The sequence below is a fragment of the Thunnus maccoyii genome, chromosome 10 (genome assembly GCF_910596095.1).
Source record: "Thunnus maccoyii chromosome 10, fThuMac1.1, whole genome shotgun sequence".
Lineage (NCBI taxonomy): Eukaryota > Metazoa > Chordata > Actinopteri > Scombriformes > Scombridae > Thunnus > Thunnus maccoyii.
In genome coordinates this window covers 28679403-28705430 of record NC_056542.1, presented here as the reverse complement: position 1 = coordinate 28705430, position 26028 = coordinate 28679403, and the positions used below count along the sequence as shown (strand labels likewise).

Below are 26028 nucleotides of genomic sequence, written 5' to 3'. Positions count from 1 at the left end.
ATTTTTAAGTGGAAGGGAGACATGTTTGCTTTAGGCAGCCTTCACTTTCAGACACCTCATGATTGCAGGGATGGCTCTTATTTCCTGCAATCAGTCATAGTTTGCAGTTAATTACTTGTGAAAAATGTGTAAAATATGACTTAGTCAGGCTCTTTTAGACTTGAGTGACAGCTGCAACAGAAATGACTGTTTCACATGTTTTTTAGGGAGAATGAATGTAAAACATAGAATAAAAAATTGAAGCGTGGTGCATAGTCCTCATTACAACACTTAGTGTTGTTATAACCTTTGGATAAATTAAAGTATGCACAATGTGAGATTGTGACATCTTTCATCAGTATTTTTCAATATAAGTGAATCTCTTTCCGCAGATCAGATACTGTTATAGCCTTTAACTGATTTTTAGAAGGTGTGGTCACTGTAGATAGCCAAGTAAAGTTGCAGATACGAACCAGAAGCCTGAAAATCCACATATTTAACACATAAAACCATTAGCTGCTGGGCAGGGCAGCACAATCCATAACTGTCATATCTTCATATTTTCTACAACATGCTCTTGCTGACTGCTGAAGAGTATTTCTCTGTGATAGCCTGGGGTTATAGCAGGTCCCTGGAGGAATATGTTTGCATGTGTAGGCGTTTTGTGTGTGTGTGTGTGTGTGTGTGTGTGTGTGTGTGTGTGTGTGTGTGTGTGTGTGTGGGTGGGTGGGTGTGTGTGTGTGAGTGTACGGTGTGATGTATCAGTGGGTGTGGATCCGGGTGGAGCTCAAACAAAGAGGTCGCTTTCAGCCATTCCCCCCTGAGGAAACCCAGCTCTTACACAATGACGGGGGAGAGGAGGAAGGGTCTCTCATATGAGTCCTCCTCCCCCCATGAGTGTCCATTGATCTGCCCTTGATCTTCATGTCTACACACACACACACACACACACACACACACACACAAACACACATACACTCTTTATCATTCCTTTGTATTGATGTCTCACTTTTCCCTTTCTCACATTCCCTCCTTGACCTCTCTGATCCATCCAACGACTCTCATCTTCTCATTCATCACATCTTTTTCCTGTCTCCTGATACATTTATCTCTTTGTCCCTCCTTCCTCTCCTCCTTCAGTCATGCTCCCCTTTTCTCACAGCTTTTCTCTCAGTCGTTTATGTGCTGTCTACCCGGCTCTCCGTCTTTTCCCTGTGCTCAGGGTTGCAGAATAATCCCCTGTGTGATTTCCCACTCTTGTCTTTTCTCTTTGGCATTGCTGGCTTTATCTTAACCTGAGGCGCCAGATGGTTTGTTACACAGAACCATCTGAGAAGTCGTCCTTGGAAACTGTTTGTAAAAGGGCAGGCACTTTCAAAAAAATACTTAGCAGGTGATTGGATGATCCATCTGTCTATCACAGTCTATCACCATCTTACCTTGCGGGGCAGCTGGACTTGCAAGATCACGAGATCACACAATCACGTGAGAATCCTCATAGGCCGCTGAACCACCGGTGGTTCGGACACAAGTACATAACTTGAACCCTAACAAGATGGATTCTCGCGTGATCCTGTGATGTTGTTATCTCATGAATCCAGCTGCCTCACAAGGTAAGTTTTATCCACCATGACTCTCCTGTTCCAGAGGAGAATGAGTGCTATAATCAAATGCACCATCTCCTGACCTACATGTATAAACATCTGGACTAGAAAAAAATATCATACACTTAAGCATATTTGGGATAGTTTCTACAAATCTCATAAATTTAACATTATTTTCTAAAAAGTAGTCTTTTATATCCAAATATACTTTTTTTTCTATTTCCATGCCACCAGTCTGTATAGCTCCTAAGAATATAACTTGTTTGACATACTGTTTCACATTGAATTCCATAATGTTTTGTTACAATTACAGTATTGTTGTAATACAGTTATAGTGTCATGGCAAAGGTAGTATTGATAAAATGATTGTTGTTAGTTCTAGGGGGTTTAATTACCACTAAGCGTTATGGCTATACCAGCAAATGCCTTGGGTTGCCAACAAAAACAAGCAAAAGAAAAGGATATGAGCCTTATCTGAACCCCTGAACTCGCTTTCCACAGTCGCTCCATTCAATAGGTTCTACTAAAAACAATGTAGTTCATGTTTGCTTGTCTATTGGATTTAATTTTCTGACCACACAGATGATGAATGAAATGCTGTTGGTTAGCTGGCTCTCATAACCTTGAATGGAAAACTAATAGTATGGTTTTATAAAACATCCCTATAGTATACAAATGTAAGACTATCACTTCCTAAAATCTTCAGTTGTAATCTGTACTATGTACAATTGTGTAATTGTTATGGTTCCACCATAGCTATCTTTTCGAGCAGCAGTAATTGTCTCAGTATCTGGCACAATGTCTTGTCAATGAGCAAACAAAATGTGTAAATCTATATTCTTCTATGAAATATCGTTCGAGAGTTTTATTTTAAAAGCTTGCCGGAATCTGTATTAATATATTTATTAGGGCTACAACTAACAGTTATTCTAATTATCATTTATTCTGCAGATTATTATCTAGATTAATTTATTAACCATTTATAAAATGTCAGGAAATAGAGATGTTTATAATTTCCCACAGTCCAAGGAGATGTTTTTAGATTGCTTCTTTTGTCCAACCAACAGTTCAAAACCCAAAGATATTCAGTTTTCTGAATGAAATTTTTGTAATTTTTACTGAAAAATGACTAAATGATTATTCAGTTATTAAAAATAGTTGCTAATTAATTTTCATCAATCAACTAGTTGATTTATTGACTAATCGTTGCAGTTCTAGTATTCAATATTGTTTTTATGATCCCTGTGTTGTATTTAAAGGTAAGTAGTGTTCTTGGTCAGCTTGAAGTTTTCATAATAGAAACAAAGTATTAAAGGGTCCAGAACAACATTTCAAACCATTTGTATGCTCAGTGTGTACTAAACACTGGTAAAAGCCACATTATGGACTGCTTGAGTGTTGGTTGCTAAAGCAAAGGAAGTCCCTTTTGACAAAAGAAACCTCTGTGTAAAAATTATAACATTTTTTCAACTGAAAATGAAAGTTTTTAGCCACATTTTAGACAAGATGTGAATGTTTGGAGCATGCTGCTGGAGTAATTTGAGATTTTAAACCTTTTTTCCTCCATGAAACCTTGCTATTTAAATGACTTCAAGCACAAGATGACAGCATCAAATTGACCTCTTACATACTTTGGCTCTTGCTTCTGAATATTCTGAATACTTTCATCTTCAAAACACTGTGTCTATATTGGGACATGCATGATGTGAGGATAGTCTTTTTCCATCATGCGTCAGTTAATCACAAGATCTACTATCAGTAATCTGCTCCCAGGGTCAGCTTGTCACAGGCCAGAGAGTGTGTGTGTGTATGTTTGCGTGTGTGTATGAATGGCAGAGGAAGCCTCTCTCATCAAAGGTTGAGTTCTGAGGTCACCGTATTACAGCTGTCAAGCTCAGGCTTGGCGCAAAAAAGAGGATCATATTGCATAACAAAGACACAAATACATATTTGTTTTTTATTATGTGGCAGATGAACAGCAGGATAATGTACAAAGAAAGGCAAAGGGTGCATTACTCACAAATAATGTATGCTTAATATTTCTGAATTAATAACATAATGTTCGTAGATAGAAGAACATGCAGATTGGGTAACTGGTAAACTTTACAGATGGAGGTGGAACAAGCAGAAAGATATGAAGATATGTTTGGTTTCAAAGTGTACGTTGTCTCCTGTGATCTTGCAGGTGATTGAGTCTCTGGGCATCATGATCTACAAGGCTCTGGACTATGGGCTGAAGGAGAATGAGGAGAGGGAGCTCAGCCCTCCCCTGGAGCAACTCATCGATCTCATGACCAACATGGCCGAAGCTGAGAAGGACGCCTGCCCCGACGAAGGCTACGAGGCCACAGAGGAAGAGGACGAGGCAGAGGATGACCCTGACAACATCTGCAGTGTTCATGGCTACAGAGATATCCTCAAGGTAGGCAACAGAAACCGACTGTTGTCTCGTCTGTGACGTCTGTCCTTTTTACTGATTTGAAACAAATCATTGTTGTAATTGCTGGAAATGGAAAACACATCACTCCCTGTTTTCCTGTGGATTTTTCCTTGGACAGACTGCCCCTTCAAGAACTAGACACCAAATTTAAAGATGCACTAATCAGTATTTTCTAATGGATATCCCTTCAGCACTGCAGCACATTTTAGCGTCTTTCAGCTTTTTGTTTTGGTTCACTGTAACTTAACTGTTTTGGTTTAGTCTCACCACTCTCAACCTTGTTTCCAGCTGCATCAGGCAGTTGTTTACAGTGAAAAGGCTGATAAACCTACTGTACACTACCTGCCCAGCACCAAACTGCACACAGAGACAACTTAGCTCATAGCTGGTGGATGTAGTGGGAAATTTAGCAGCAAAAGGACCAGCTATATATGAATTTAATGGGAAGACAGTGTAGGGAAATCAAGATCTGTGTCACATGACATCTTTTAGATGACTTGTTTGTTAGCTTAGCAACTGTGCTTTGAAACAAGCAAACCGTTAAATAGATTCTACACAGTGTATTTATACGACCCATGCACATTTAATCAATTGTGCCATAAAATCATATATAATGAAGCATGAAATATAAAATCATACAGTGAAACTGACCAAAAATAGGAAATGTTTCAGTCTTGAACTCATGGATTCCAGTGAAGAAAGAAGTATTCTGATCCTTTACATATTGTAAACAACCATTATACCATTATAACAATTCAAAATTACTCCTTTACATGTAAAAGTCCTGCATTCAAAATCTTACTCAAGTAAAAGTATGTAAGTATTATCAGCAAAATATGCTCAAATAAGTATCAAAAGTAGAAGTATACATTATGCAGAAGCCTCCTTTCAGAATGCTATTTATCAGTTGTATTATTTGATTGTTATTGTATTGATTATATTATTACTGACACATTAACTTGTAAAAATGAATTTAATGTTGTAGCTGTTTGAGGATGAGCCTGTATACTTGTGGCTGTTATTCTGTATTGTATGTTTGTTTTAGATAGATATTTAAATTTGAAAAACTAGTAAATAAAGCTGTTGAATAAATGTTGTGAACTAAGAAGTACTATACCTCCCTCTGCACTGTTGTGGAGTAGAAGTATGAGGTATTGTAGCTTAAAATGGAAATAATTAAATAAAGTACATCTTTTTTTAAACTTCACGAACAGATAATATATATATAGGCTCTCTCTTATGATGTATGTGAGAAAATGAAATTGTTGTTGGCTTTGAACACAGAAATTACTACCACAGTGCAGCCGGCTGCCTGGCTCACCCTTGCTGGGAGTCATGTATCTCTCTTGTCCAATGGAGCAGAGAGTCACTGTGTCAGTCCTCACATGGCCTGATACTGTTTACATAATAGCCACATACCCAGTCACACACACACACACACACACATACACAAACCAACACTGCTCTCCAAGGAGATGTATCAGAGCAGTGTGGCAGTCTGTCTGGCCCAATGGCTTGCTAGCTGTCACTTGCAGTTGCTGTTCAGTCTGTGTTTTTTACCCTCAGTCCATTCACTCTCTATGCTCCCCGAGTTTACCTTTTGTCCTACTGTACTGTCCCTAACTGACATACAATACAATTTATCTTGGTGACACATATTTTAATGTAACTGCTGCATTTTTATATGAGCAAAACAGCATATAGCAGTTTTCTTTCCCTCTGGAAACAACACTGTCTCTCATTCCAGGACTTTGAGAAATGTAGGCAGGTTAACGTTTATGAAGAGACGGTTGTTATTTTCTGAGTTTGGTGAAAATATCTCTAACTGGAATGCAGTCTGAACAAATGGATGCCAGAGCATGCCAAGCAGTGACCCAGAGTACCTTCTGCTCCTCTGAAAGAGACAAGCACATATTCTGTCATCACTGTTGGTCTGTGTGTGTGTGTGTGTGTGTGTATGTGTGAGACCTCAGGCATCCTGTGAATTGTGTTGAGCAGTCAACAACAGTTATTTACAAATGTCTGCAAATCTTTTTGGGCATTTTGCTTTTATGCAGTGTTCCTGAGATGCCTAAGCAGAGCTTCACAGTTTGACATCATTGTTTCAAATTGTGGAGGTGCAGAGATCAGGTGTAAATAAAGCCTAGACCAGATAAAAACAGATATGTTTCCTGAAAATTAGAGTTGTGTTGTTGGTGTAGACTGCTGAATGAAAATTGTATACTGTACTGAATAATAAAAGAGACATTTCATAATGCAGATTTCTTTCTGTGATGCAGAAAATGAAACGTTATGACTATAACTTCTGTTCCCTGAAGTGGAGGAACGAGGTACAACAAGGAACTGTTCTCTTGTCCCATTTGTCCAGCCTTTACTACAAAAAAATCCGACTTATAGCTGAAGAAGAGTCACATCAGTTGTTTTTAGCGTTGTTAGCTAATGAGCCAAAAGACAAGCTAATGCAAATAGTTTTATCATATCATGCTAGCCTCTACTGGACTGTTACGTTTTCTGGTAATGTTTATTTGGGCTAATATCACAGTTAGCTAGATAGTCACTTGTCACTGTCACTGATAAATGGTGAAATAAAGGATAAGCTTGAAATTAAAGTTATTTAGATGCTGACACAAACAAAAACTGAAACAAATCTCACACTCATAGTTAGCACAATGTTAGAAAATGCTAATGTGTGCATGTTGCACTGATGGGAACAGACATCCTCATCACACACTAAGAAGGCTGTTCAGTTAATGCTTAAGAGCAGGGGACCTCCAACATGGCTTCCAGAGGGTGATTTACATAACCTGAAATCCCTTTATTGAGCTCTTGATAATGCCAAATAATGTGTATTGAGAGCTAACACTGATTGTTTTTCATTCATTTCATTGTCCTGTTTACAGTAAATGTAGCTGTGTAAACCGTCCTCTGAAAATGTTTTTTTTCTCTTTGCTTCAATGTCTATCTTACAGCTGTGTACAGGTCATCTGCCCAGTCTGTCAGACGCCCCCAGTCACTACCAGGCAGTGTGTCGGGCTCTGTATACAGAAACCAGAGAGCTACGCACTTTCCTGGAGAAGATCAAGAGTGCCAAAGAGGTGGGTCCTTATCATCATTATGATCATCATGGCTGGGGGCGTGTAATTCGTTCTTTTCAAAGGCATGAGTTGCAGTTTAAGCCATCAGATTTGTGTTTTAGACACACACAAAATACTGCAGATACAGGAAATTACAGGGAGTTATAGTGAAATAGAAACTCATGCTTTATAATTGCAGTCTCTTTCAAAAACACTGCCTAAAGTTGCTGCACAGGGCATTCCTCTCACATAAAGGGTTACAGGATTATCACTGGCCTTTACGGTGACTATGAAGGACATAGAGAGGCATCACTTCAGGAGATTTAGCACTGTGACCTTACATGCCCCATGCGCCCTGATCTGATTCTCTACTCTGTCTGTACCACTGCCAACATCGGGTAACATTTACATTGTGAAGCTGCTGGTGCCGATGGTGAAGGCAAGTCCCTCATATTCACATGATGATTATATTCTCTCATTTCTTGCCATTTTGTAAATACATAGAAGCGATTTACAGTATTTGATGACTGTGGTTATGTGAACCTAAGTGAAAATATTAGGTACAAAGAAAATAACTCTTATGTAATAACTGTAAACCAGTCGAAGTGACTGTGCTTCCATGATGTCAGTTTTTCTCTGTGCTGCTCTTGTATTAAAGGTTCAAATCAGGAAACCAGCGGAGCATAACAGTCATGTCTGAGTCTGACATCTCGTCTGCTTCAGTAATAAACCGTCACTCCGGAGGAGGGGCTGGATTGTAGCGTGTAATAGGCATGGACATAACAGATACACAGAGATGAGGACAGCAGTCAGACAGTTTCCTGCGTGACAGAGCAGAGTCAGTCAGCTGATACAGAAAGGCGTCCATGGTAATATGTGTGGATAAAGAAATGAATGGACACATCAGTGCACAACCTATATTACTCATGCTATGACATAATGCCCAATAACTCTGAGGTCAAAGCCCACACTTACAGCTCATTCTTTTGATTTTTATGCATCACTTATTGCTTATAACATGTAGAAATAAACGGACAAAACCTGACATGTGGTTTAGATTGTCTACTCAAAGTAAAAACTCTAATAAAACATAATGCACAGAAAAAAACAAGTCCCTTAAAAGCGTCTTAAAAATGTTTTAAAGCTCTGAATTGATTGCCTCAAAGTTCCCTTAATTTGCAAGATTAGAGGACTGTCTTTAATAAACCTCAAATAAACTGACTTGAAAAAACCTTAAATTAAGCTATTAAAGTGCTTAATCTGTAATATAATAGTAGAACGAAGGGCATAAGCAACAATTTATAACTTAATTGGGGTGTTAACAATTATATTTAGTTTTCTAGCACCAAAAGTTACTCAAGTTTTTTAAGGTGTTATCATATAGATTTTTTAATGATATGATAACATTAATTTGAAGTATCGCTGAACAAGTGCTTGGATGGTTACAATGCTGATAAAATATTATGTTTTCTGGTATATTTGTTAGGTATTGGTTGTGATAAATCAGGCTGATGGAGGACCTTTAATAATTATTTTTCAGTTCATTGGTGTTGTCCCTGACAACAGCTATAAACTTTAACAAGATGGTATAAGTGCTGTTTCAGGGGATTTTTAGAACTTGGCAGGGAAAAGCTAACATTTTTTCAGGGTTTTTTCCGGTATTAGCACAAAATACCAGCTATCAACAGCATTGACACAAACTGGACTAGTATACGTCACTACTGCTGTAACGTCCTAACAGTCCGAGGCAGCTGTGCAGTGTGTGGATGACGGGCCCTGCTCTCACACCCTGCAGGCTGACAGGTTGAAGTGGGCTACTTTGAAGAAGGAGTGACACGTTTGTAGTTTGTGTTTGACATAGATGACAATATCTGTCGACATGCTGACTCTCATTCTGCCAAAACCACTGAGGTCAAGTCCCCACAACTAAAATTCATTTCTTAGGGTCCTATAATCGTGGTAGGTGGGCCTGTGATGTAACATGTTTCCAAGTTGTTCACATACCATGAAGGATTAAGGCTTCCCACAATACATTATTGGTATGGGTCATATGTTTATATTCAGGGTGTGTCAGGTGATTTCCAATTATTACCTTTAGTTGACTTTTTCAATGAGTTAGAATGCACCATAATTATTGCTTCCTACTTGATAAAAAGGCTTGAATAGTGACTTTGGAAAAATTAATAAGAGCTGATAATGTGATTCTCTCATCACAGATGCATTATTGGCTTATTTTCATTTACCCCAAGTTCACATTCAGGCTTTTCCTCTGAACACAAAGCTGTGTCCTGTTGCTGTACATTTTTCTATTCTTCAACTCATTCATTAAGATCAAGTACAGGAGTCATTTTGGGCTTTCATTCTGCTCAGGAGCATTTTGGAGCTCAGCTGTGGGTTGGAAAACTTCCCGTGAGGAATGGTGTGTGTGTGTGTGTGTGTGTGTGTGTCTGTGCACCACCTCAGGGTTCCTTCCTGCTATGCACTACTGCGGCTGCCCTTTTACTGTGTGTAATGCATCTGAATGAATAGAGGGGATTTGGTAGGTTACATAACTCTCTGTTAGGACAGAGAGAGGAGAGAGAGGACTCTTATTGCAGGGTGGAGAAGGCTGAGAAAGAAGCGTTAAAAACAAGCAAAGTAAAGAGGTAGCATTTAAAAACACTGGCACCATCATTATCTTAATCATTTAATATTTTCTTAAAACAAAAATTATTTTTAAAGAATCACTAGTAAAAGGAATCCATATTAAGTAACACTTAGTACATTTATAATGTAATACACAATTTACAGTGTAATTTCATATGAATGAGGTACCAATGAAATACTCAGTGGTTCCTACTGGTACGTAAATGTAGGTACAGTGAAAACAAGACTGTGTGGAACAAGAGAGTTAAAATGTGGGCCGAAATATGAAGTGTTGAAAGTGTGCTCCCCTTTTGATGCCTTAATTACACAGAACTGTATGAACAAGGTTGTTAACACCATTTACCCAAACCTCAGTTTTGTTTGCCAGTACAAACATACTTTGTGTATGATTTATTGCTCCCTTCCTCTAAAATGCCCAAATGTTACTCCTTTTTTCCCCCCTAGCCTTGTTTTCTTCCATTTCACCTTCATTTAAGTACCAGTAGAAATCAGTAAGTATTTTATAAGTACCTGATTCATATAATGAAATTTTTGTGTAAATCGTTATGTTATAGGTGTTATAAAGGGTTAGGGGATGAAATGAGATTGAAAGACCCTCATGAAATTAACATTGTATAATGTAATCTAAAATAAAATGTCTATTATTATATCCTACTTTTTATATATCTTCCTCTTTTTATAGCCACAGTAGTGTGTCTCTGTGGATGCATATGGATCCAGTCTTTATTCCAGACTGCAATATCTCCACAACTATTGGATGGGTTGCTGTGACATCTGGTACAGATATCCATCATACCCAGAGGATGAATCCTGCTGATTTTGGTGATCCCCTTACTTTTACTGTAGCGCCACAATGACGCTGACATTTCTGTTTATTTATGTAATATCTCAACAACTGTTGGATGAATTGTCATGAAATTTGGTACAGACATTCATGTCCCCCTCAGGATGAACTGCAATAACTTTAGTGATCTTTAGTTTATTGTAATGAACTTTTCATTTAAACTGCAAATTAGCAAATGAGCATAAATTCTTGTGAAACAAACGATACCTGTGTACATTTGCCTGATAATGTGTTTGTGGTTCATTATATTAAAAAAGACATTGAAAAATGCAATAAACATAAGTAGGAAATTATAAAACGGAAGTCAAAAATAAGCTTGTCTCTAGATTCTAAAATAAAGTAGTACATGTGACTTTGCTCCAGTGTCATCATCAACATTATGAAAGAGTGAATTGCTGTGAAGCCTCGTGGTGAACTGGTAAATGTGAGGCGAGGTCAGTTAGGCCAGTATTTGTGTGTTTATGTGTGTCTATGCATGTGACTGTTCCTGTGATTGCATATTCATGCCCGCATGGATGCACACACAGATGAGTGGGAGCAGCATGTGTGGGTGTGTTCTGTGATTTTGGCTGTTTGGTAATGTATGTATGCGTCTGTGCCTGTGTTTATCTGATACACAGCCTGTGTCTCCTTGTGTGTATGTCCATATATGTGTGTGTGTGTGAAATACCCAGATGTAAGATCAGCTGTGAGCAGCCCATTCCCCAACCCCCCACCTCCCGGTCTGTATGGGAGAGCTCTGTCAACCCACAGGGGATCCGTCTTTATCCGTCCACCTCTACTAGCCATCGCTGCCAAAAAGGATGCTTTGTCTCTCCACAAAGATGCCGCCTACTGCTGGAGATTCAAAGAAAAGCAGCTAAATTAGTGGTGATTCACAGAAACAACTCTGGCTCCTATTTGCTCATGGATCAGTGCTTCTAATCAGCTATTGAGAGAGAAAATGAATAACAGACAGAGAGAGCAGGATTACTGACTGGAAGAAATGAGGTTGTAGATGCAGTTGGTAATTGGCCTAATTATTCATGTGAACTTGCAGGAGCAGGACTGTTGGTCTTGTCCACATGAGGGTTGCTTTGCATGATTTAATTAAAATACTGTCTCCATTATGTGCAGAGAACACTGCTCAATCAGCCTTTTGAAATGGAAATATGTGGCTTTGATGTGATTTCATGATGCACCACTCATACCAATGAGATAATGGTGATGAAAAGCAAGAGAACTAATCTCTCTTTAGGCTCTTCACTTGCTAGATTAGCACTGATGGGCTGTTATAAATCATTAAACACTTCAGTGTTACCTTGTGACAATGGAGTACTGTACACACTGTAGGCATGCAGAGTTATGATGCAGCAAAATGCATTATGTTGTGAGCTATATTATGTAACTGATACATTGAGCCTACAGTCCAGTCGCTGCAGCTGTTTCCCTGGCAGGATGATAGTGAATTGTGATTTCCCTGGTGGGTTGAGGTCTTAATTCTGCAGTCAGCTGGGCAGGCTCCCGTGACTGTCTTATCAAACGCTCCTCCGCTGTGACGCGACAACCACAGTCTCACCACAAATATTAACCAGGGGGAACATGTGTTCTGTCTCTCTGTCCTCGGTCACAGTTACACAGGCATACTGACGTCTTGTTGAACTTTTAAACCAGCAGTAGAGGAATGCAGGTTAGCTCACTGCCTTGTGTTCCACAGATAGGCTGTCAGTCAGAATTGACTGTTTTACAACACTTTTAATGGTGTCACGTTATGAGGGTTCACACAGGTGTCATGATGGAGGAGCTTAGTGTTGACTGCCTGAAAACGGGGACTGTGTGAGCTTCATTTCTCATTTTTATTTCTTCCTTAAATAGCGAGTTTGTGATGAGGTTTTTCTGTTTTTTTGAAGACACATTCATTTCAAGAACTATAGATTTGAACATAATGGGCCTCGCAACAGACATTTTGACTCAGCATAGTAGGAAAAGCACAGGTGTTACAAAGAACATTAACAATAGCTCTGCTCTATTCAAGTGTCCCGGTAAGTCATGACAGTGTGACAGTGAGCCAGCATGCACAATATCAGGACCCTGAAACTGAAGCAGCTAAATTCAGCCATCATTCATTTTATTATTTCAACTTGTTCTTTTCCTACTGTGAGATATCAGTCTGGAAACAAGACTGGAGGCCATGCTGGCAGCTCTGTGAAGCTATAATACTCATTGTAAAGAAAACTTAACTGTATGATGAATAAAAGCTGAGGTCCAAAGTTTGATCTATAGCAGTTGTGGTGAAATAAATGTAAAAATGGTCACAGTGACAATATTAACATGCTAATGTTTATCAGGACATGTTTATCATGGTTGTTGTTTTAGTTTCATGACGTGTATTAACGTAAAGCCAAAAGTACAGCTGAGGCTGACGAGAATTCATTTCGCAGGTATTTGGTTCTTTCATCCTTTTCTTTTTAGCCTCTTTCTTTCCTGTGTTTGTGATTTCTTCTTTATAATCTAACACAGTCCTTCTGTTTACACCAGAACCTCCGTAAGATGGAGGAAGAGGCGTCAGAGGAGCCTGGTCGAGACCTGAACGAGCTACAGAATGCTGACTGGGTAGGCAACTAGACTCTTGACCTCTGACCTCAACCGGTCATTTTATCTGACGTCTACTCAACTATCAAGGTCTAACAGGGGAAACAAAGTCCCTTTTGGTGTCATAGAGACCATAATCATACCATAACCTCATGTTGATTTGGTTCTGCATAAGAAATCTTTATGAATGCATGTACCGCTCCAAATAGGCAGTGATAAAAGAACTTCTCAGGAACCATGTTGAGAGGGATAGAACCACTCCCCTTGATGAAGCCTCCTTATTCAGTGTGCACAGAGAGGTTAGAGCACAGATGATTGCTATTGTCAAATACATTCATATCCAAAGGGTCGTGGTATTTTCTGCTTCCCCTCTCCCATGCTGCCCTTTGCTTCTTCCATCAGGCTCGATTCTGGGTTCAGGTGATGAGGGACCTGCGCGAAGGAGTCAAGCTGAAAAAGGTGCAGGAGCGCCAGTACAACCCTCTGCCCATCGAGTACCAGCTCACTCCCTATGAAATGCTCATGGACGACATCAGGTCTAAACGCTACAAACTGCGCAAAGTCATGGTCAGTGTCCAGTTTGGCCTCTTGCTGCACTATTGTTCCAGTTCCTGCTTGGAAAAGCTTGCTACACTGTTGCATAATAATTGTTGGCCGGGGTGATTCTCTATTGGAAACCAGTGTAGTGTTTGACTTTCTCTGATGTGGTCATCGTTTTCATGCCAAAAGATATATTCATGTAATAATGACATACTTTTCTTGTTAATTTCTACATACTTAATTATTCTGTTTTAACAAGAAACATCTCTCATTATAACAACATACCACTTTATCTTGTTGTATTGCAAAACTTTCTTGTTATTTCACAAATGGTACATGATAAGTTGGTAAGCTGGAACTACACAACACTTCCATATGTCCTTAAAACAAGAAAAGGCAATTTCTTGTATTCATTTGGTATCTAGTAATAATGAGGAAATATCTTGTTAAATATAAGTATCATGTTAAAATGAGAAAGGTTTCTTGTTTTAAGAAGAAACTGAACACATTTGTTTGTCATGGTGGCAGCAATATGCTGCTGTAAGTCACCACTCAGAAAATGCAGCTACATGGAAAATATGTGACATTGCTGATAGTAAAGCTGAAACAATCAGTCAATTCATTAATTAGTTGTTCGACAGAAAAGTAATCAGCAACAGCTCTGATTGTCATTTAATCAAATAAAAATGTCAAACGTTCTCTGGTTCTAAATCCTCTAATGTGAGGATTTTGCTGCTTTTCTCTGTTTTATATGATTGTCAATTGAATATCTTTGCTGTAGTTTTGGTCAAACAAAATAAGAAAACATAAATTTGGATTTTGGCTCTGTGGAATTGTGATGGACATTTATTGCTATGTTTTTTTTTTTACATTTTATAGACCAACAACAAATGTATTAATCAAAAACAGTCAACTACAAATGAATAAGTGTTACATTGTTAGTTGCTGCCCCAGATGATAGTTGAGCTTATGGTCATGGGTTTGGTTGTTCAGCAACAGGCAATTCTACATTTTATTAGAATTCATGATCTTTCTATTTTCAGCGAGTGACTCTTTTGTAAGGTCATAGGATGAAGCCATTTCTGTCTTCCTGTGTCTCTTATTTTTACCCTGTTGTGTTGTTTCTGTTCAGGTGAATGGAGACATCCCTCCCAGGTTAAAGAAGAGCGCTCATGAAGTCATCCTGGAGTTCATCAGGTCCAGACCACCTCTCAACCCTGTGAGTGGAACCAAAGGCCACGCGCTTAAATATCACAACCCCGTTCACGTGCAGCCTGTGAAAACCTTTGTTAGAGAGAACAGACCAGTGGACTGTCTTTAAGTAAGGATATCAATAAACATTCAGCTAGAGCGGTGGTTCTCAACCTTTTAGACTTGTGACCCTTGGTCAGCTGTATCATATGTCTATCAGTGGTTCAACCAAAGAAATGAAATGTTCCCTTGTTTTATTTGAACACATTTTATAAGCTGAAAGATATAAGATTATCTAGTAATTGAATAGAAAAAAGTAAAAAGATAACATTGTTTTCAAGGCTCTCATTCTGTTTATCATCTCAGATCTATAATGTGATTGTTTGTGGGCATCCGTCCTGACCTCTGGGCTCCTGAGCAAGAAAATGCAGATTTGACATAGTTCATGCTGATGTATGCTGCAAAAGCACACTGTACTTGACTAATTTAAGAATTGTCCAGAACTTAAAATGTTATACAAAAAAAATTCTAGACCTATTAATAGGATTTACATTAAAACTGAAGTAGGTAAAACTATTTGTATAATACCATCATATAAAAAAGTGTAAGAATTCTCTTTGTAAAACATGAATATTGCTGCTATTCAATTTGAGTCTCACTGCACTGTGAATTCAGTGAAATGCTGTGTTCATCAGTTCTCTGTTGATATAAATCTTAGAGCAGAAATAGCAGGCGCTGTTTCAGCAGAGCGCTGAGGTGAACAATCAGTTGTAGGAGATATAAGGAGGTGGTGAGGAACAGGCCTGCTGGCTATAACGCTGTTTGTGTCGGTTATTGCTCTCCACCCTATTTACTTTTTGTCATTACATATCTTTTACCCTCCATCAACCTTTGGCAGGTGTCAGCCCGTAAGCTGAAGCCACAGACACAGCCTCCTCCCACGCTGCATGAGCGCATCCTGGAGGAAATCAAAGCAGAGAGGAAACTTCGACCCGTGTCGCCGGATGTGGTCCGCAGGGGAAGGCTGGGTAAGATTCTGAATGACTCTCTGTACCTGCCGCTGCCTTTTTACTTTTGTTTTACACTTAACACAAGTACACTCTCATGCACATGAAACCATACTTCACTATGAAATGTATTTTTCAAGCTGAAGTATGGAGCTTATACTTGCAGCTGCTGGACATCATGTGCAAATAAATTACAAATCAACAGTAGCGTCATTATTATGATCTATGTTTAAGCACTTTACTACTATTATTTGTGCCTCTGCTCTCTGCTGTTGCTAATGCTGCCTAATTTTTCACATTTGTGTTGCAACTAACGCCTATTATTATTTTGTTTACTATATTGTTTGCAATATAGTGAAAGTTGTACTTCAACAGTAATGCTAAGTGTCTGCAATTCCATTAACGCTAATAACACTAACCCCTGCTACTGTTTCTGAGTGTCAATAAGCTCTCACCATTGGCTGTGGCTTATTTGAAATCCTATTATCTTACATCATGAAAGTAATTATACACTACAGTGATCTGAAACTAGAAAATAAGCATGCTATATCCCTGAATTTCTTGCCAAATATAAACAGATTACTTACTCTTGTGTGTTAAATCTTGCCTTAATTTGCCTCCTAATCACAAGCAATAACTGTCCGTTGCCATGACTGTTTCTCGTTGCAGTAATTCGGCCACTTAGCATGTCTTTCAGTTTTGATGCGTCAGGTAAAGTTCTCCTTACTGCTTACCTGGCTTTTTTTTTTTCAAAATCTTTTTCTGTTTTTTTCCTTGTTGTGGCTGCTCATCTGCTCTCATAGCTTTTACACAAACACACAAACAGCACACTGTACACACGTTTCATGTCATGCTTCAGTGGTTGGTGATGGTTGGCTGTCATCTGTGGAGGTGAAACATGGTGATGGGGGACACTGGTCAGTAGGACACAGATGAGAGAGAACTGATGAGTGACACATGTGAGCAGAAGGACACACAGGATTTTCAATCACAGCACAAACATCGAGCAGGAGTCAGGAACACTGATGACACTCAGGTCCTGTCCTGTTTTTTCAAGGAACCTTGTATGTGACCTGCGGGGGGGGTTTACATTTCGCAATTAATAACTTTTACTATTTAGACCCTTATTGTATTTAAGAAAATACAATTGAACCGTTAAAGGAATAAATAAAAACTGAAAAATTCAAGTCCAAAATTTTAGAGATTATTTTTGGTGGGGTACATCAGGGGATTGAGACTCATGACCTCTCAGCATTTTTAAGGCTACGGCCCTGCAGCTAATCAATGTTCTTTTCTTACCATCTTCGAAAACCTGCTGTAGTGACATCTCAAGTACTGCAATTAGGTATAATTTTAAGGTACTTGTACTTAATGTGAGTATTTCCATTTTATGCTACTTTATTCTTCTACACCACTACATCTCAGAACATTGTACTTTTTTCTCCACCACAGTTATGTCAAAGCTATAGTTACCAGCTGCTTTTTGAGATTTTACGTACAAAACATGTGATCATCATATAAAATATGATACATTGTTATAGGTTATACTACCCAGCAATATATAAAGTAGTCAAAATTACATATTAATGCAGTAGTGATATTGATCCAATAACTGTATATAATAATATATCACAGACAGGGGCCATTCTTCATAATGGGGACTTTAACTTTAGATACTTTAAGTAGATTTAGTATACAATAAAACTACTTCTGTACTTTTACTTAGATAAATGCAAGAACTTTACTGTACTTGTAATAGAGTATTTTTAAGTATTGCTACATTTACTTATGTAAAACTTTACTTATTCCACTACTGGCTAAGTGTGATGTCTGTTGTTTTAAAATGTTTAAATGCCAAATGTAATTTTTTAAAACACTAACCCAAACCCATAACAGTATGTGAGGCATTCCTTTGGGCAGTGTGCTGTCTATTTTTCTTTCTTTTAAAAAAAAAAAATTGGGATAACAAAAAAGTGTTTCATTGAAGAATAAAATGTATTCTCCATTTTTAGTCTGCAAAATAACAGACACTGAGTACCTACAGTGTCGTGAGCATGCTTTTTTATCACAAGAGGGAATTCTAACTTCCCATTACCATGCAGCTGTCCTAAAGGGAAAGATTAAACTGTGGCTGATTGGAACAGATCACATTGGGACATTTAAAGGACATTTGCTGTTATGGAAAGAGGCCAGTGTTTGGATGCTGAATTAATGGCCAGTGACTGTTTAAAGAATGTAATATTATCCAACCAGGTTTAATGTTTGTTAATGTATCTTCCCTCTTAAGTTTTATTGCTGCTGAGCACAGCTTATGCTTATATGGAATTCTGAAGTTGCGAAATGACATTGTTGGCTCAGTGCACTTCAAATCTGTCTTTAGAGAACATCATTTTGATGTTGAAATCCGACTAAATGATAGCAGTGTAGCAGTTTTGAGAGGGCAGCTCAAATACTCTCTGTTATCTACAGCTCTGTCAAACAAATGGACAGGATTATATAACTAAAAAAAGGGGCCTGGTTGTTGCTCTTGCTCTCTAAAAACTACTACACCATTCCTCAAACATACTAAAGTACTGAATCTCAAAGCCACGCAGAAGGAGTGTGCAGCTAGCCATCTAATCAAGGAATCACAAGGACCAGCACAGAGTACAACTGCCACCTCTGTGTCTTCAATCATCAACTTCATCCAGCAGGGTCTTTCATGTGCCACCGTGACTTTGCAGAATTTAATGCTGATGGATCAGTGTGCAGGAGGATGTGTGAGTCTCGTGCTCTGCACAAGACCAGATACTGCACAGTCTTACATGATGAGGTATATCCCCTCATCAGTGGCATGTGTTCAGCATTGAACGCATCAGAACAATTTAATTTGAGAGTTTTGATTGAGATGATAAGGAAACCCTACTGAGGCAAACAAATCATAATAAAGCTGTGCTCCGCTTTCCCTTCTACTGAGGCCAGTGTCTCTCATCACACTACAAGCTTTATCACCTTACGCTCACTCATTCATGCTGTCAGGTAATCTGTGTGTGTGTGTACCAACTTCCTTCGACAATGAATTATGCTCATATGGAGTGAACAGTTTAAGTCTCACTTTGCTCGATATTTTATGGGGAGAGGGCGCATACTCACTGACACTTTCATGAGCATGATTAATGTTTTAATCAGTAACGAGAAAATACTGTTTCAAGGAGAAGTCCATTTCACAAGATTTAAACACTGTTGCTAAACAGCTCTGGGTGATGTATATCATGCTTATTTGGCTCCATTTTCTTGTTTGGTGATGTCATTTTTTTAGTCCTCACAACTGGGTAAATGGAGATGGTGGTGGTGTCATATCGGAATATTAATAATGCATCAACTTTTCAAAGGAAAGGTTTGATATTTTGGGAAATACGCTTATTTGCTTTTGTGCAGAGTCAGATGAGAAAATTGATACCACTCTTATGCCAGGGGTAAGTAAAGCCAGGAGGTGCTTAGCTTAGCTTAGCTTAGCATAAATAATGGAATCAGGGGGAAACAGCTAGTCTGGCTCTGTCTAAAGGTCAAAAATCTGCTTACCAACACCTGGAGCCTATGGGCTTGTGTGCTGGACTATTTCTTGGCGAACAGTGGCCGGGTGTTTGGTGCACAAATTGTTACTTTAACATTTCTGTTTGTCTACAGATTAAACAGGGTGTTAAGTAAGTAGTGCTTTAGAGGTGCCAGTAGGCAGAATTTTGAACTGTGGAGAGAGCTAGGCTAGCTGTTTCCAGTCTTAATGCTAAGCTAAGCTAATCACCTCCCTGCTGTAGCTTCATTCTTAACAGACATACATAAGACTGGTATTGATCTTCTCATCTAACTCAGGACAAAGGAAAACGCTTATTCTCCAAATCTCAAACAATTCCTTTAAAAACAGAAAATGTTCAGCTTTTTTGTAGAATCAAAGAGCAATGACAAAGGCAGAAATCCAGAGAGAGCATTTCTCCATCAACAGTAGCCTTAGACCAGGATGCAACACCTTGACACCAGTTTAAAGGCTTCTACAATGTAGAAAGTCACTACAGAAATGATATTAACAGCACAGGTATAACAAGCTAGAATGTTCCTTTAGCTCTCCTAATGAAGGAGGTGTCCCCTTTTAGGTTTTGGCAAAACTCGCAGTATGCCACAGGACTTGTTTCGTACAGGAATAGGTAAAGTATGAGAAAAACTGCGGTTTGGAGGGCCTTGTTCACCCATAACCCAATGGCCTTGTCTGTCTCCCTCCCCGGCTGTAAACTAATATCTCCTCTATTTAAATACTGAATGCTGAGGATTATCCAAGACATGGATATAGTGTAAAACTATGACTAATTTAGCTTATTTGTTTGTGTTTAAGTCTAAAGCCTGCTGACAGAGTTTGTTAGGAATCTGAGGTGGTAGAAAGACGGTTTGTTCTAGTCCAGCAGCAGAAACAGAGCTGCTGTTGAAATGTCGAGCTCATGTGGATGCTTAAGCCTTTTCCCACAAACAGCAGCAAAGGCTGAGAAAAGAGCTCCCATAGATCCTATCAGCTGTGGCTCTTTATCTGTCTTTTGCAGCACTCACTTGTCTCCTCTCCTCACACTCCCTCCCTCCCTCCCTCCCTTCTTCCCTTCCTCTAAAAGCTCTTTTAAGGTTTACTGCTTTTGCACTCCCAGAAATCACAGCTAGTGTAACACAGTTTGGTAGACAGAACCAGGTGATCATAGATTGTTTTCCGTCTTCAGAGTTTGGAGCTATAAAGACCCCTCTTGTAGTGCAGAATGACCTTGTTAGTGAACTGGGGCGTTCGGTTTCAAAGATTTAGGTTCTCCCAAAAATATACAAGCATGGAGCAGCATGGAGGCTGTCAGTGGAGCCCATTTTAGGAGTCCAGAATCTAAATATTTCATGAATGAAGCATCCATGCTCTGTGTGTAACACTGGCCTGTTCCTACGCCTCCCCTTCAAACCAACTGAACTCACCCTTCCCGACCTCTTTAACTTTGGGATGGATCTCAAAACTCAGTCCTCTATCCCAGGATTCATTGCATCTTTTCACTTCACCTCCCATTTAAACACACCATGATTTGAAAAGAGTGCCCTATTAAGGGGACACAACAATCAAGATAGATTTAAAATTATAAGTCAATGAGGATGCAAGGAATCGTAAGAGGAAGCATTTTGAGATTCATCAAAAGTGAGATTCATCATTTTTTCTGAATGATTCTACTTAATGTTTGGCTCTGTGCAGACGAATTTAGTCCGTACATGGGCAGGAGGACGTCCAGCTCTCTGTCTCTGACCAATGGATCAGCATCTCCCAGAGAAGAGCCCTCTGGATCTCAGTCTGTACCCCAGAGGAAAAGACTTCTGAAGGCTCCCAGCCTCGCAGAGCTGGACAGCTCGGACTCTGATGTCAGTATGAGTTTGTCTGTTTGTGGGGTTTTTGTAAAAGTGCATCTGGCATGTGCAGAGCAAATAATGATTGAAGTGCTTGAATATTCCATATATCTATATATATATATATATCTATATCTATATATATATATATATTTATATATGTTCAGGATGAGATTGTTGGGCGCAGATCAGCAAGCAACTCCAGTGTGGCTACGTCTTTGATGGATGATACATCCCCAGAGTCTGCGCTCGGGAAGAAAAGTGAGTCAGGAATTATTTTTTCCACTCCCCTGTCACAGCTCAGTCACCTCCTTAACTAGACAGACAGTGATCGATGAGTTTTAATTTCACGGCCTTGTCAGCCCTGTTTTTCTTTGTTGTATTCTTTGTGATGAGAAGTATTTGAGCCCTGAGTTCACCAATCAATTGATTCCCTCCATTTAGCAAATAAACCAAGTCAAATTTTCTTCTCTCTCCCATCTCTCTTTCTGGTTTTCTCTGCTTGTCCTCTGACTGTGAACACCAGCTCCCCCACTGTTCCTCCCAATCTCCTCTACACCCCAGCCAGAGAGGCGTCAGACCTCCCAGAGAAGACACTCCATTGAGAAGGAAACCCCAACCAATGTCCGACAGTTTCAGCCACCCTCCAAACAGAGTTCTAAGTCTCTGGTGAGTCACACAACTTTCCGCACACATCCGCAGTTGAAGAATACTCTGGTTTATGTCTCACACGTTTTTGGACAAAAAGAGACAGGGTTAAAGGTATTGTTTTTTTGTGGACTTTCTGAGGGCAGTGTGATCTGGGAAGGTTTTAAACCAGCAACAGCCACTCAGATCCTGTGCAGTAACTTAATAAGAGAGAAAAAACAGAGGGAGAAGTGAAGAGATAAGCCGAGCATCAGGATCTGCAAAGAAAAGAAACACTCACTGTCATGTCTCTTATCATTTTATGTGTGCAGCTTGCCTGTTTCTTGATTTCCTCCCTCTACTTTTTCCATCAACAAATCCACCCAGTATGCTCACTTTATCTCCTGGTCAAACTGCAGGGATCCTTCTCTTCCTCTCCCCCACACAACACACCTTAACCTTGTCTCGTTCAGGTCGGGATGATAGCCTCATTTCGTTCCTGGATCCCCCACCTGCACCCTTCTCCCTCCATTCTCCACCCTTTGCGGAGCTACCACCCTATCGAGGCGTTTGTGTTGGGGTTGATGAAGGCAGTTTTTGCTCTGTGCAGGAGCATTTACATCAGTGGAAGAGAGTCAGCCAAGGTTTGCCAGTCTCCCCCAGTCCGTCCTGGCATAGTACCTGTAGCCACCCGTCCTCTCCTAATGCTTCCCGCTTCATTAGAGATAATTCATCTAGAACAGGCTGCTCTAGGTGATGGTGAAAGTGTGTTTAACACTTCACTGCTTTGCATAACAGTTTAACACTCAAACACAAATAGGTAGCTACAGCTAATTCATTTAAATCTGCTCTAGCATAGAAAAAATAACTAAATTGTTAGTTTGCTGGTGGTTGGATGCATTTATAATACAATATCTGATGTTGACCTCCGTATTTAGGTTTATCTTTGGCACTATACACACCAGATATATATATATATATATATATATAAAACATTTTTTAGTATTGGATGTTGTTCAATGTTCATTCTTGACACAAGGTCCATAGTTTTTTTTCCAGAGTTTTCACCTGCATCTCACAGTTTGCTCAGTTGTTATCATGTGACCTAAGTTTGGAACTTTGGTCATGTGATAACAAATGGATGTATACTGTATTGATGCTGCTTACACCACTCCAGTCATCCTCCTACTTTAGGCTGTACCACACCCTAATGACAGGAGGGTAGATGTTAAAGTCCCCCTCCACTCAAAAATGTGTTTTGCTTTCTGTTACTTGACTGATGTTTGATCGTCACTGTGCAGACTGATGTATGTGCTCAACTTAAATCTGAGTTTACCAACAAGATCTACCCCCCTGACGTGTACCTACGAGCATGATTTGTGACATCAGAACTAGTATGCAACTTACACAAGTGTGATGTGAAACTTGATGTGAAATGAACAATATCTGCATATTCTATAATAATCTCGATTTTTCAGTGGGGGAGAAGAAGGAGATATTGTTTTAAGAATTTCTAACAAGGTAATGAAACAACAGCTAACAAGGTTTCTAACTTTTTTTGTGGAAAAATCATAGCAGACACAAATTACTATTCAAAGAAGAACACTTGTACGTCATAAAATATATCTGGAGGGGATCTTTAAGTATCTCAGCAACTTAGATAGCAATAGAAAACACACCAATTCACACAAAAATGTGCTGATGCTTTCTAGATGTCATTTTTTTTATATAAGTCACTGTGGTAGTGTCGGACAGCTGGTGTGGGACACATTACACTGTATTAGTATATATATGTGTGTAGAATCAGTGGCACTCCCCTTTAAAAAGAAGTCCCAGTAATCTTTTTATTATTATAAACCAACTGATGTTCTCTGAAAGTAGGTTTTTGACCTGCCAACATTCAATCAATACCCAGTCATGCCAACACACAAACCAAAGCACAATGCTTCCACCAGCAATAATCATCAATTAAAACCATTAATACACAATTATGGCTCAAATATTTTGTCTTCCTCTTTACTGAGAGTTAGTGTTTAGACAGTTTCAGAATATTTATCCAGAAGAAACTATATCAAAGGGAAACACTACATATTCTCTACGATAATAAAACATTGTACTTCGGTATAAATGGTTACAGAAAATATTGAGATGGTAAAAAAAAAAAAAGAAAAATCCAGTCACGCTGAAATGGTACTTTAAGAGAAAATCAGTTCCCTGCTGGAACCATGTTTTCCCATCACTCAGGTTGTTTACACATCACGAGCCCTCTCTGAATCTGCTGTTTTCTTCACAGAATAATGAGAACATTTTAATGACCCAAATGGAGCCTGATCCCACACAGGCTTCTCTGAAAGGTGCAGAGGGGCAGCTGTGTGTGTGCTGAATGATAAACACTGTGTTGAACCGGCTGTTGCCAAGGTCACTCACTGTTGTGTGTCTGTACTTGTGTGTTTATATGTGTGTGTGTGTGTATTTGCAGGAGGAGTTCTGTTTCCCTGTAGAGTGCTTGTCTCTGACGGTGGAGGAGGTGATGCACATCCGACAGGTACTGGTTAAGGCAGAGCTGGAGAAGTTCCAGCAGTATAAAGATATCTACAATGCTATGAAGAAGGGAAAGGTAACATCCTCCTTTATGAAACATGTTGCTTGTATCACACTGTTTACAGTATAAAACTCTGAAAGATTTATTTTGTTCAATACATTATAACAAATATGTTTAATGTTTGCATTCATTTATTTTTGTTTGAGTCGAATGTCTTCCTATTTTCTCTTGCAGCTTTGCTTCTGTTGTCGAACCAAAAGGTTTTCCCTTTTCACCTGGTCCTACATCTGCCAGTTTTGCAAAAAGTAAAACAACTTCTGCATCTTAGATTCAATATTAATTATTCAGATCATCTAAGAAAAAAAATTGCTTTCATTCACCACTTCTTTTCTCTTTTCAGGCCTGTGTGTTCACAGTGCTGCAAAAAGGTAAGTCATATAGAATTAATTGGATCAGTTAAAACATTATTACAGTCTTATTGTATTCCTGATGCTGTCAAAGATACCTCCCCTTTTTTGCATCATTAATCTGTATTAAGAAGCAACTTGAAATCTAAAAACCTAACATCTCTCTGAATTTAGAAGTGAAGTTACAACATCTGAGGTTTCAAAAAAGGCTACTTATTTACATTCATTCCTTCTCTTTCTAACAGATGCGGCTGCCTTCCAAACCCTATTCCAGCTTGCCCATTTACTCCATCGGTTCAACAAACACTCTTCCCAGGGACAGGATAAATGCCATGTCTGCTGTAGGACAGGGACTCTCTGTGGCTGGAGAGCCGAGGCCGTCAGCAGCGGGAGGAGCTGCAGCGTCCCCTTCTTTGAAAGAAGCAACAACAGGAGCATCTAAAGGAGCTGGAAAAGCTTCCGGAGCAGCAGCAGCTAAATCAGAGAAATCCTCCAGCAGCCCACGGCGCCAAAGCATTCACAAGACCATGTCCAAGTAAGATCACCAGGCAGCACTGTTCAGTCTCTTATGTCCTGATGTGGATAAAGATAATGCAGATTATCTCTGCTGTAGGAAATTTGTTTGATATATGTATGGTAGCCCGTGAAATCAAAACACTTATAAGAGTAAAAGCATAAGTATTTATAGAAATGTGCTCTAAATGCTGCAAATACTCAAGAATATTCAAAGTGTAAAAAGCACATACATGTGCTCCTAATCATGAAATGAAAATATGAAGACAAATACAAACAGTGAAGGCGTTCAGTCATGGTAGTTGCTGCTTGGGGACAACCTGTCCTCCTCACCTGGATGACACATACAGTTTGCATCTTTGGACTTTCAGAAAACTGTTACTGACATCTAGTGGATGAAAGTACTATTTCAAGATCAGGAAGTAATGACGTGCTTGTTGCACACAACGTTTCGCCATTGAAGTATCCGATAGATACAGTATGTTCATCTCGTTCTGATATGAACACGGAGGTCAATTTGGAGATGTTTGAGTGGAAAATATGAAATGTTTTATGGGGGACATAGGAAACAGATAAATGTTTAAACATGTAACACCAAAAAAATAGAAAAACTAATCAGTTGGAAGATAAATAGAGCCAGTAAAAGACACAAAGA

General features: G+C 39.1%; 1 protein-coding gene across 4 annotated transcripts in view; it reads left to right on the top strand.

Annotated features, from left to right (window-relative positions):
- spire1b (spire-type actin nucleation factor 1b) overlaps positions 1-26028 on the top strand; it is a 40332-nt gene that overhangs the window by 11245 nt on the left and 3059 nt on the right. The window contains exons 3-17 of one of the 4 annotated variants that reach the window (XM_042424318.1): positions 3769-4005; positions 6993-7118; positions 13105-13179; positions 13368-13457; positions 13561-13725; positions 14831-14917; positions 15788-15917; positions 20024-20074; positions 21136-21299; positions 21452-21545; positions 21811-21953; positions 24391-24528; positions 24688-24758; positions 24854-24881; positions 25106-25395. In XM_042424318.1, coding sequence (XP_042280252.1) covers positions 3769-4005; positions 6993-7118; positions 13105-13179; positions 13368-13457; positions 13561-13725; positions 14831-14917; positions 15788-15917; positions 20024-20074; positions 21136-21299; positions 21452-21545; positions 21811-21953; positions 24391-24528; positions 24688-24758; positions 24854-24881; positions 25106-25395 — 1889 coding nt within the window. The remainder of the gene's footprint in view (positions 1-3768; positions 4006-6992; positions 7119-13104; positions 13180-13367; positions 13458-13560; positions 13726-14830; positions 14918-15787; positions 15918-20023; positions 20075-21135; positions 21300-21451; positions 21546-21810; positions 21954-24390; positions 24529-24687; positions 24759-24853; positions 24882-25105; positions 25396-26028) is intronic. The other 3 variants (XM_042424320.1, XM_042424319.1, XM_042424321.1) reach the window with 3 other exon arrangements.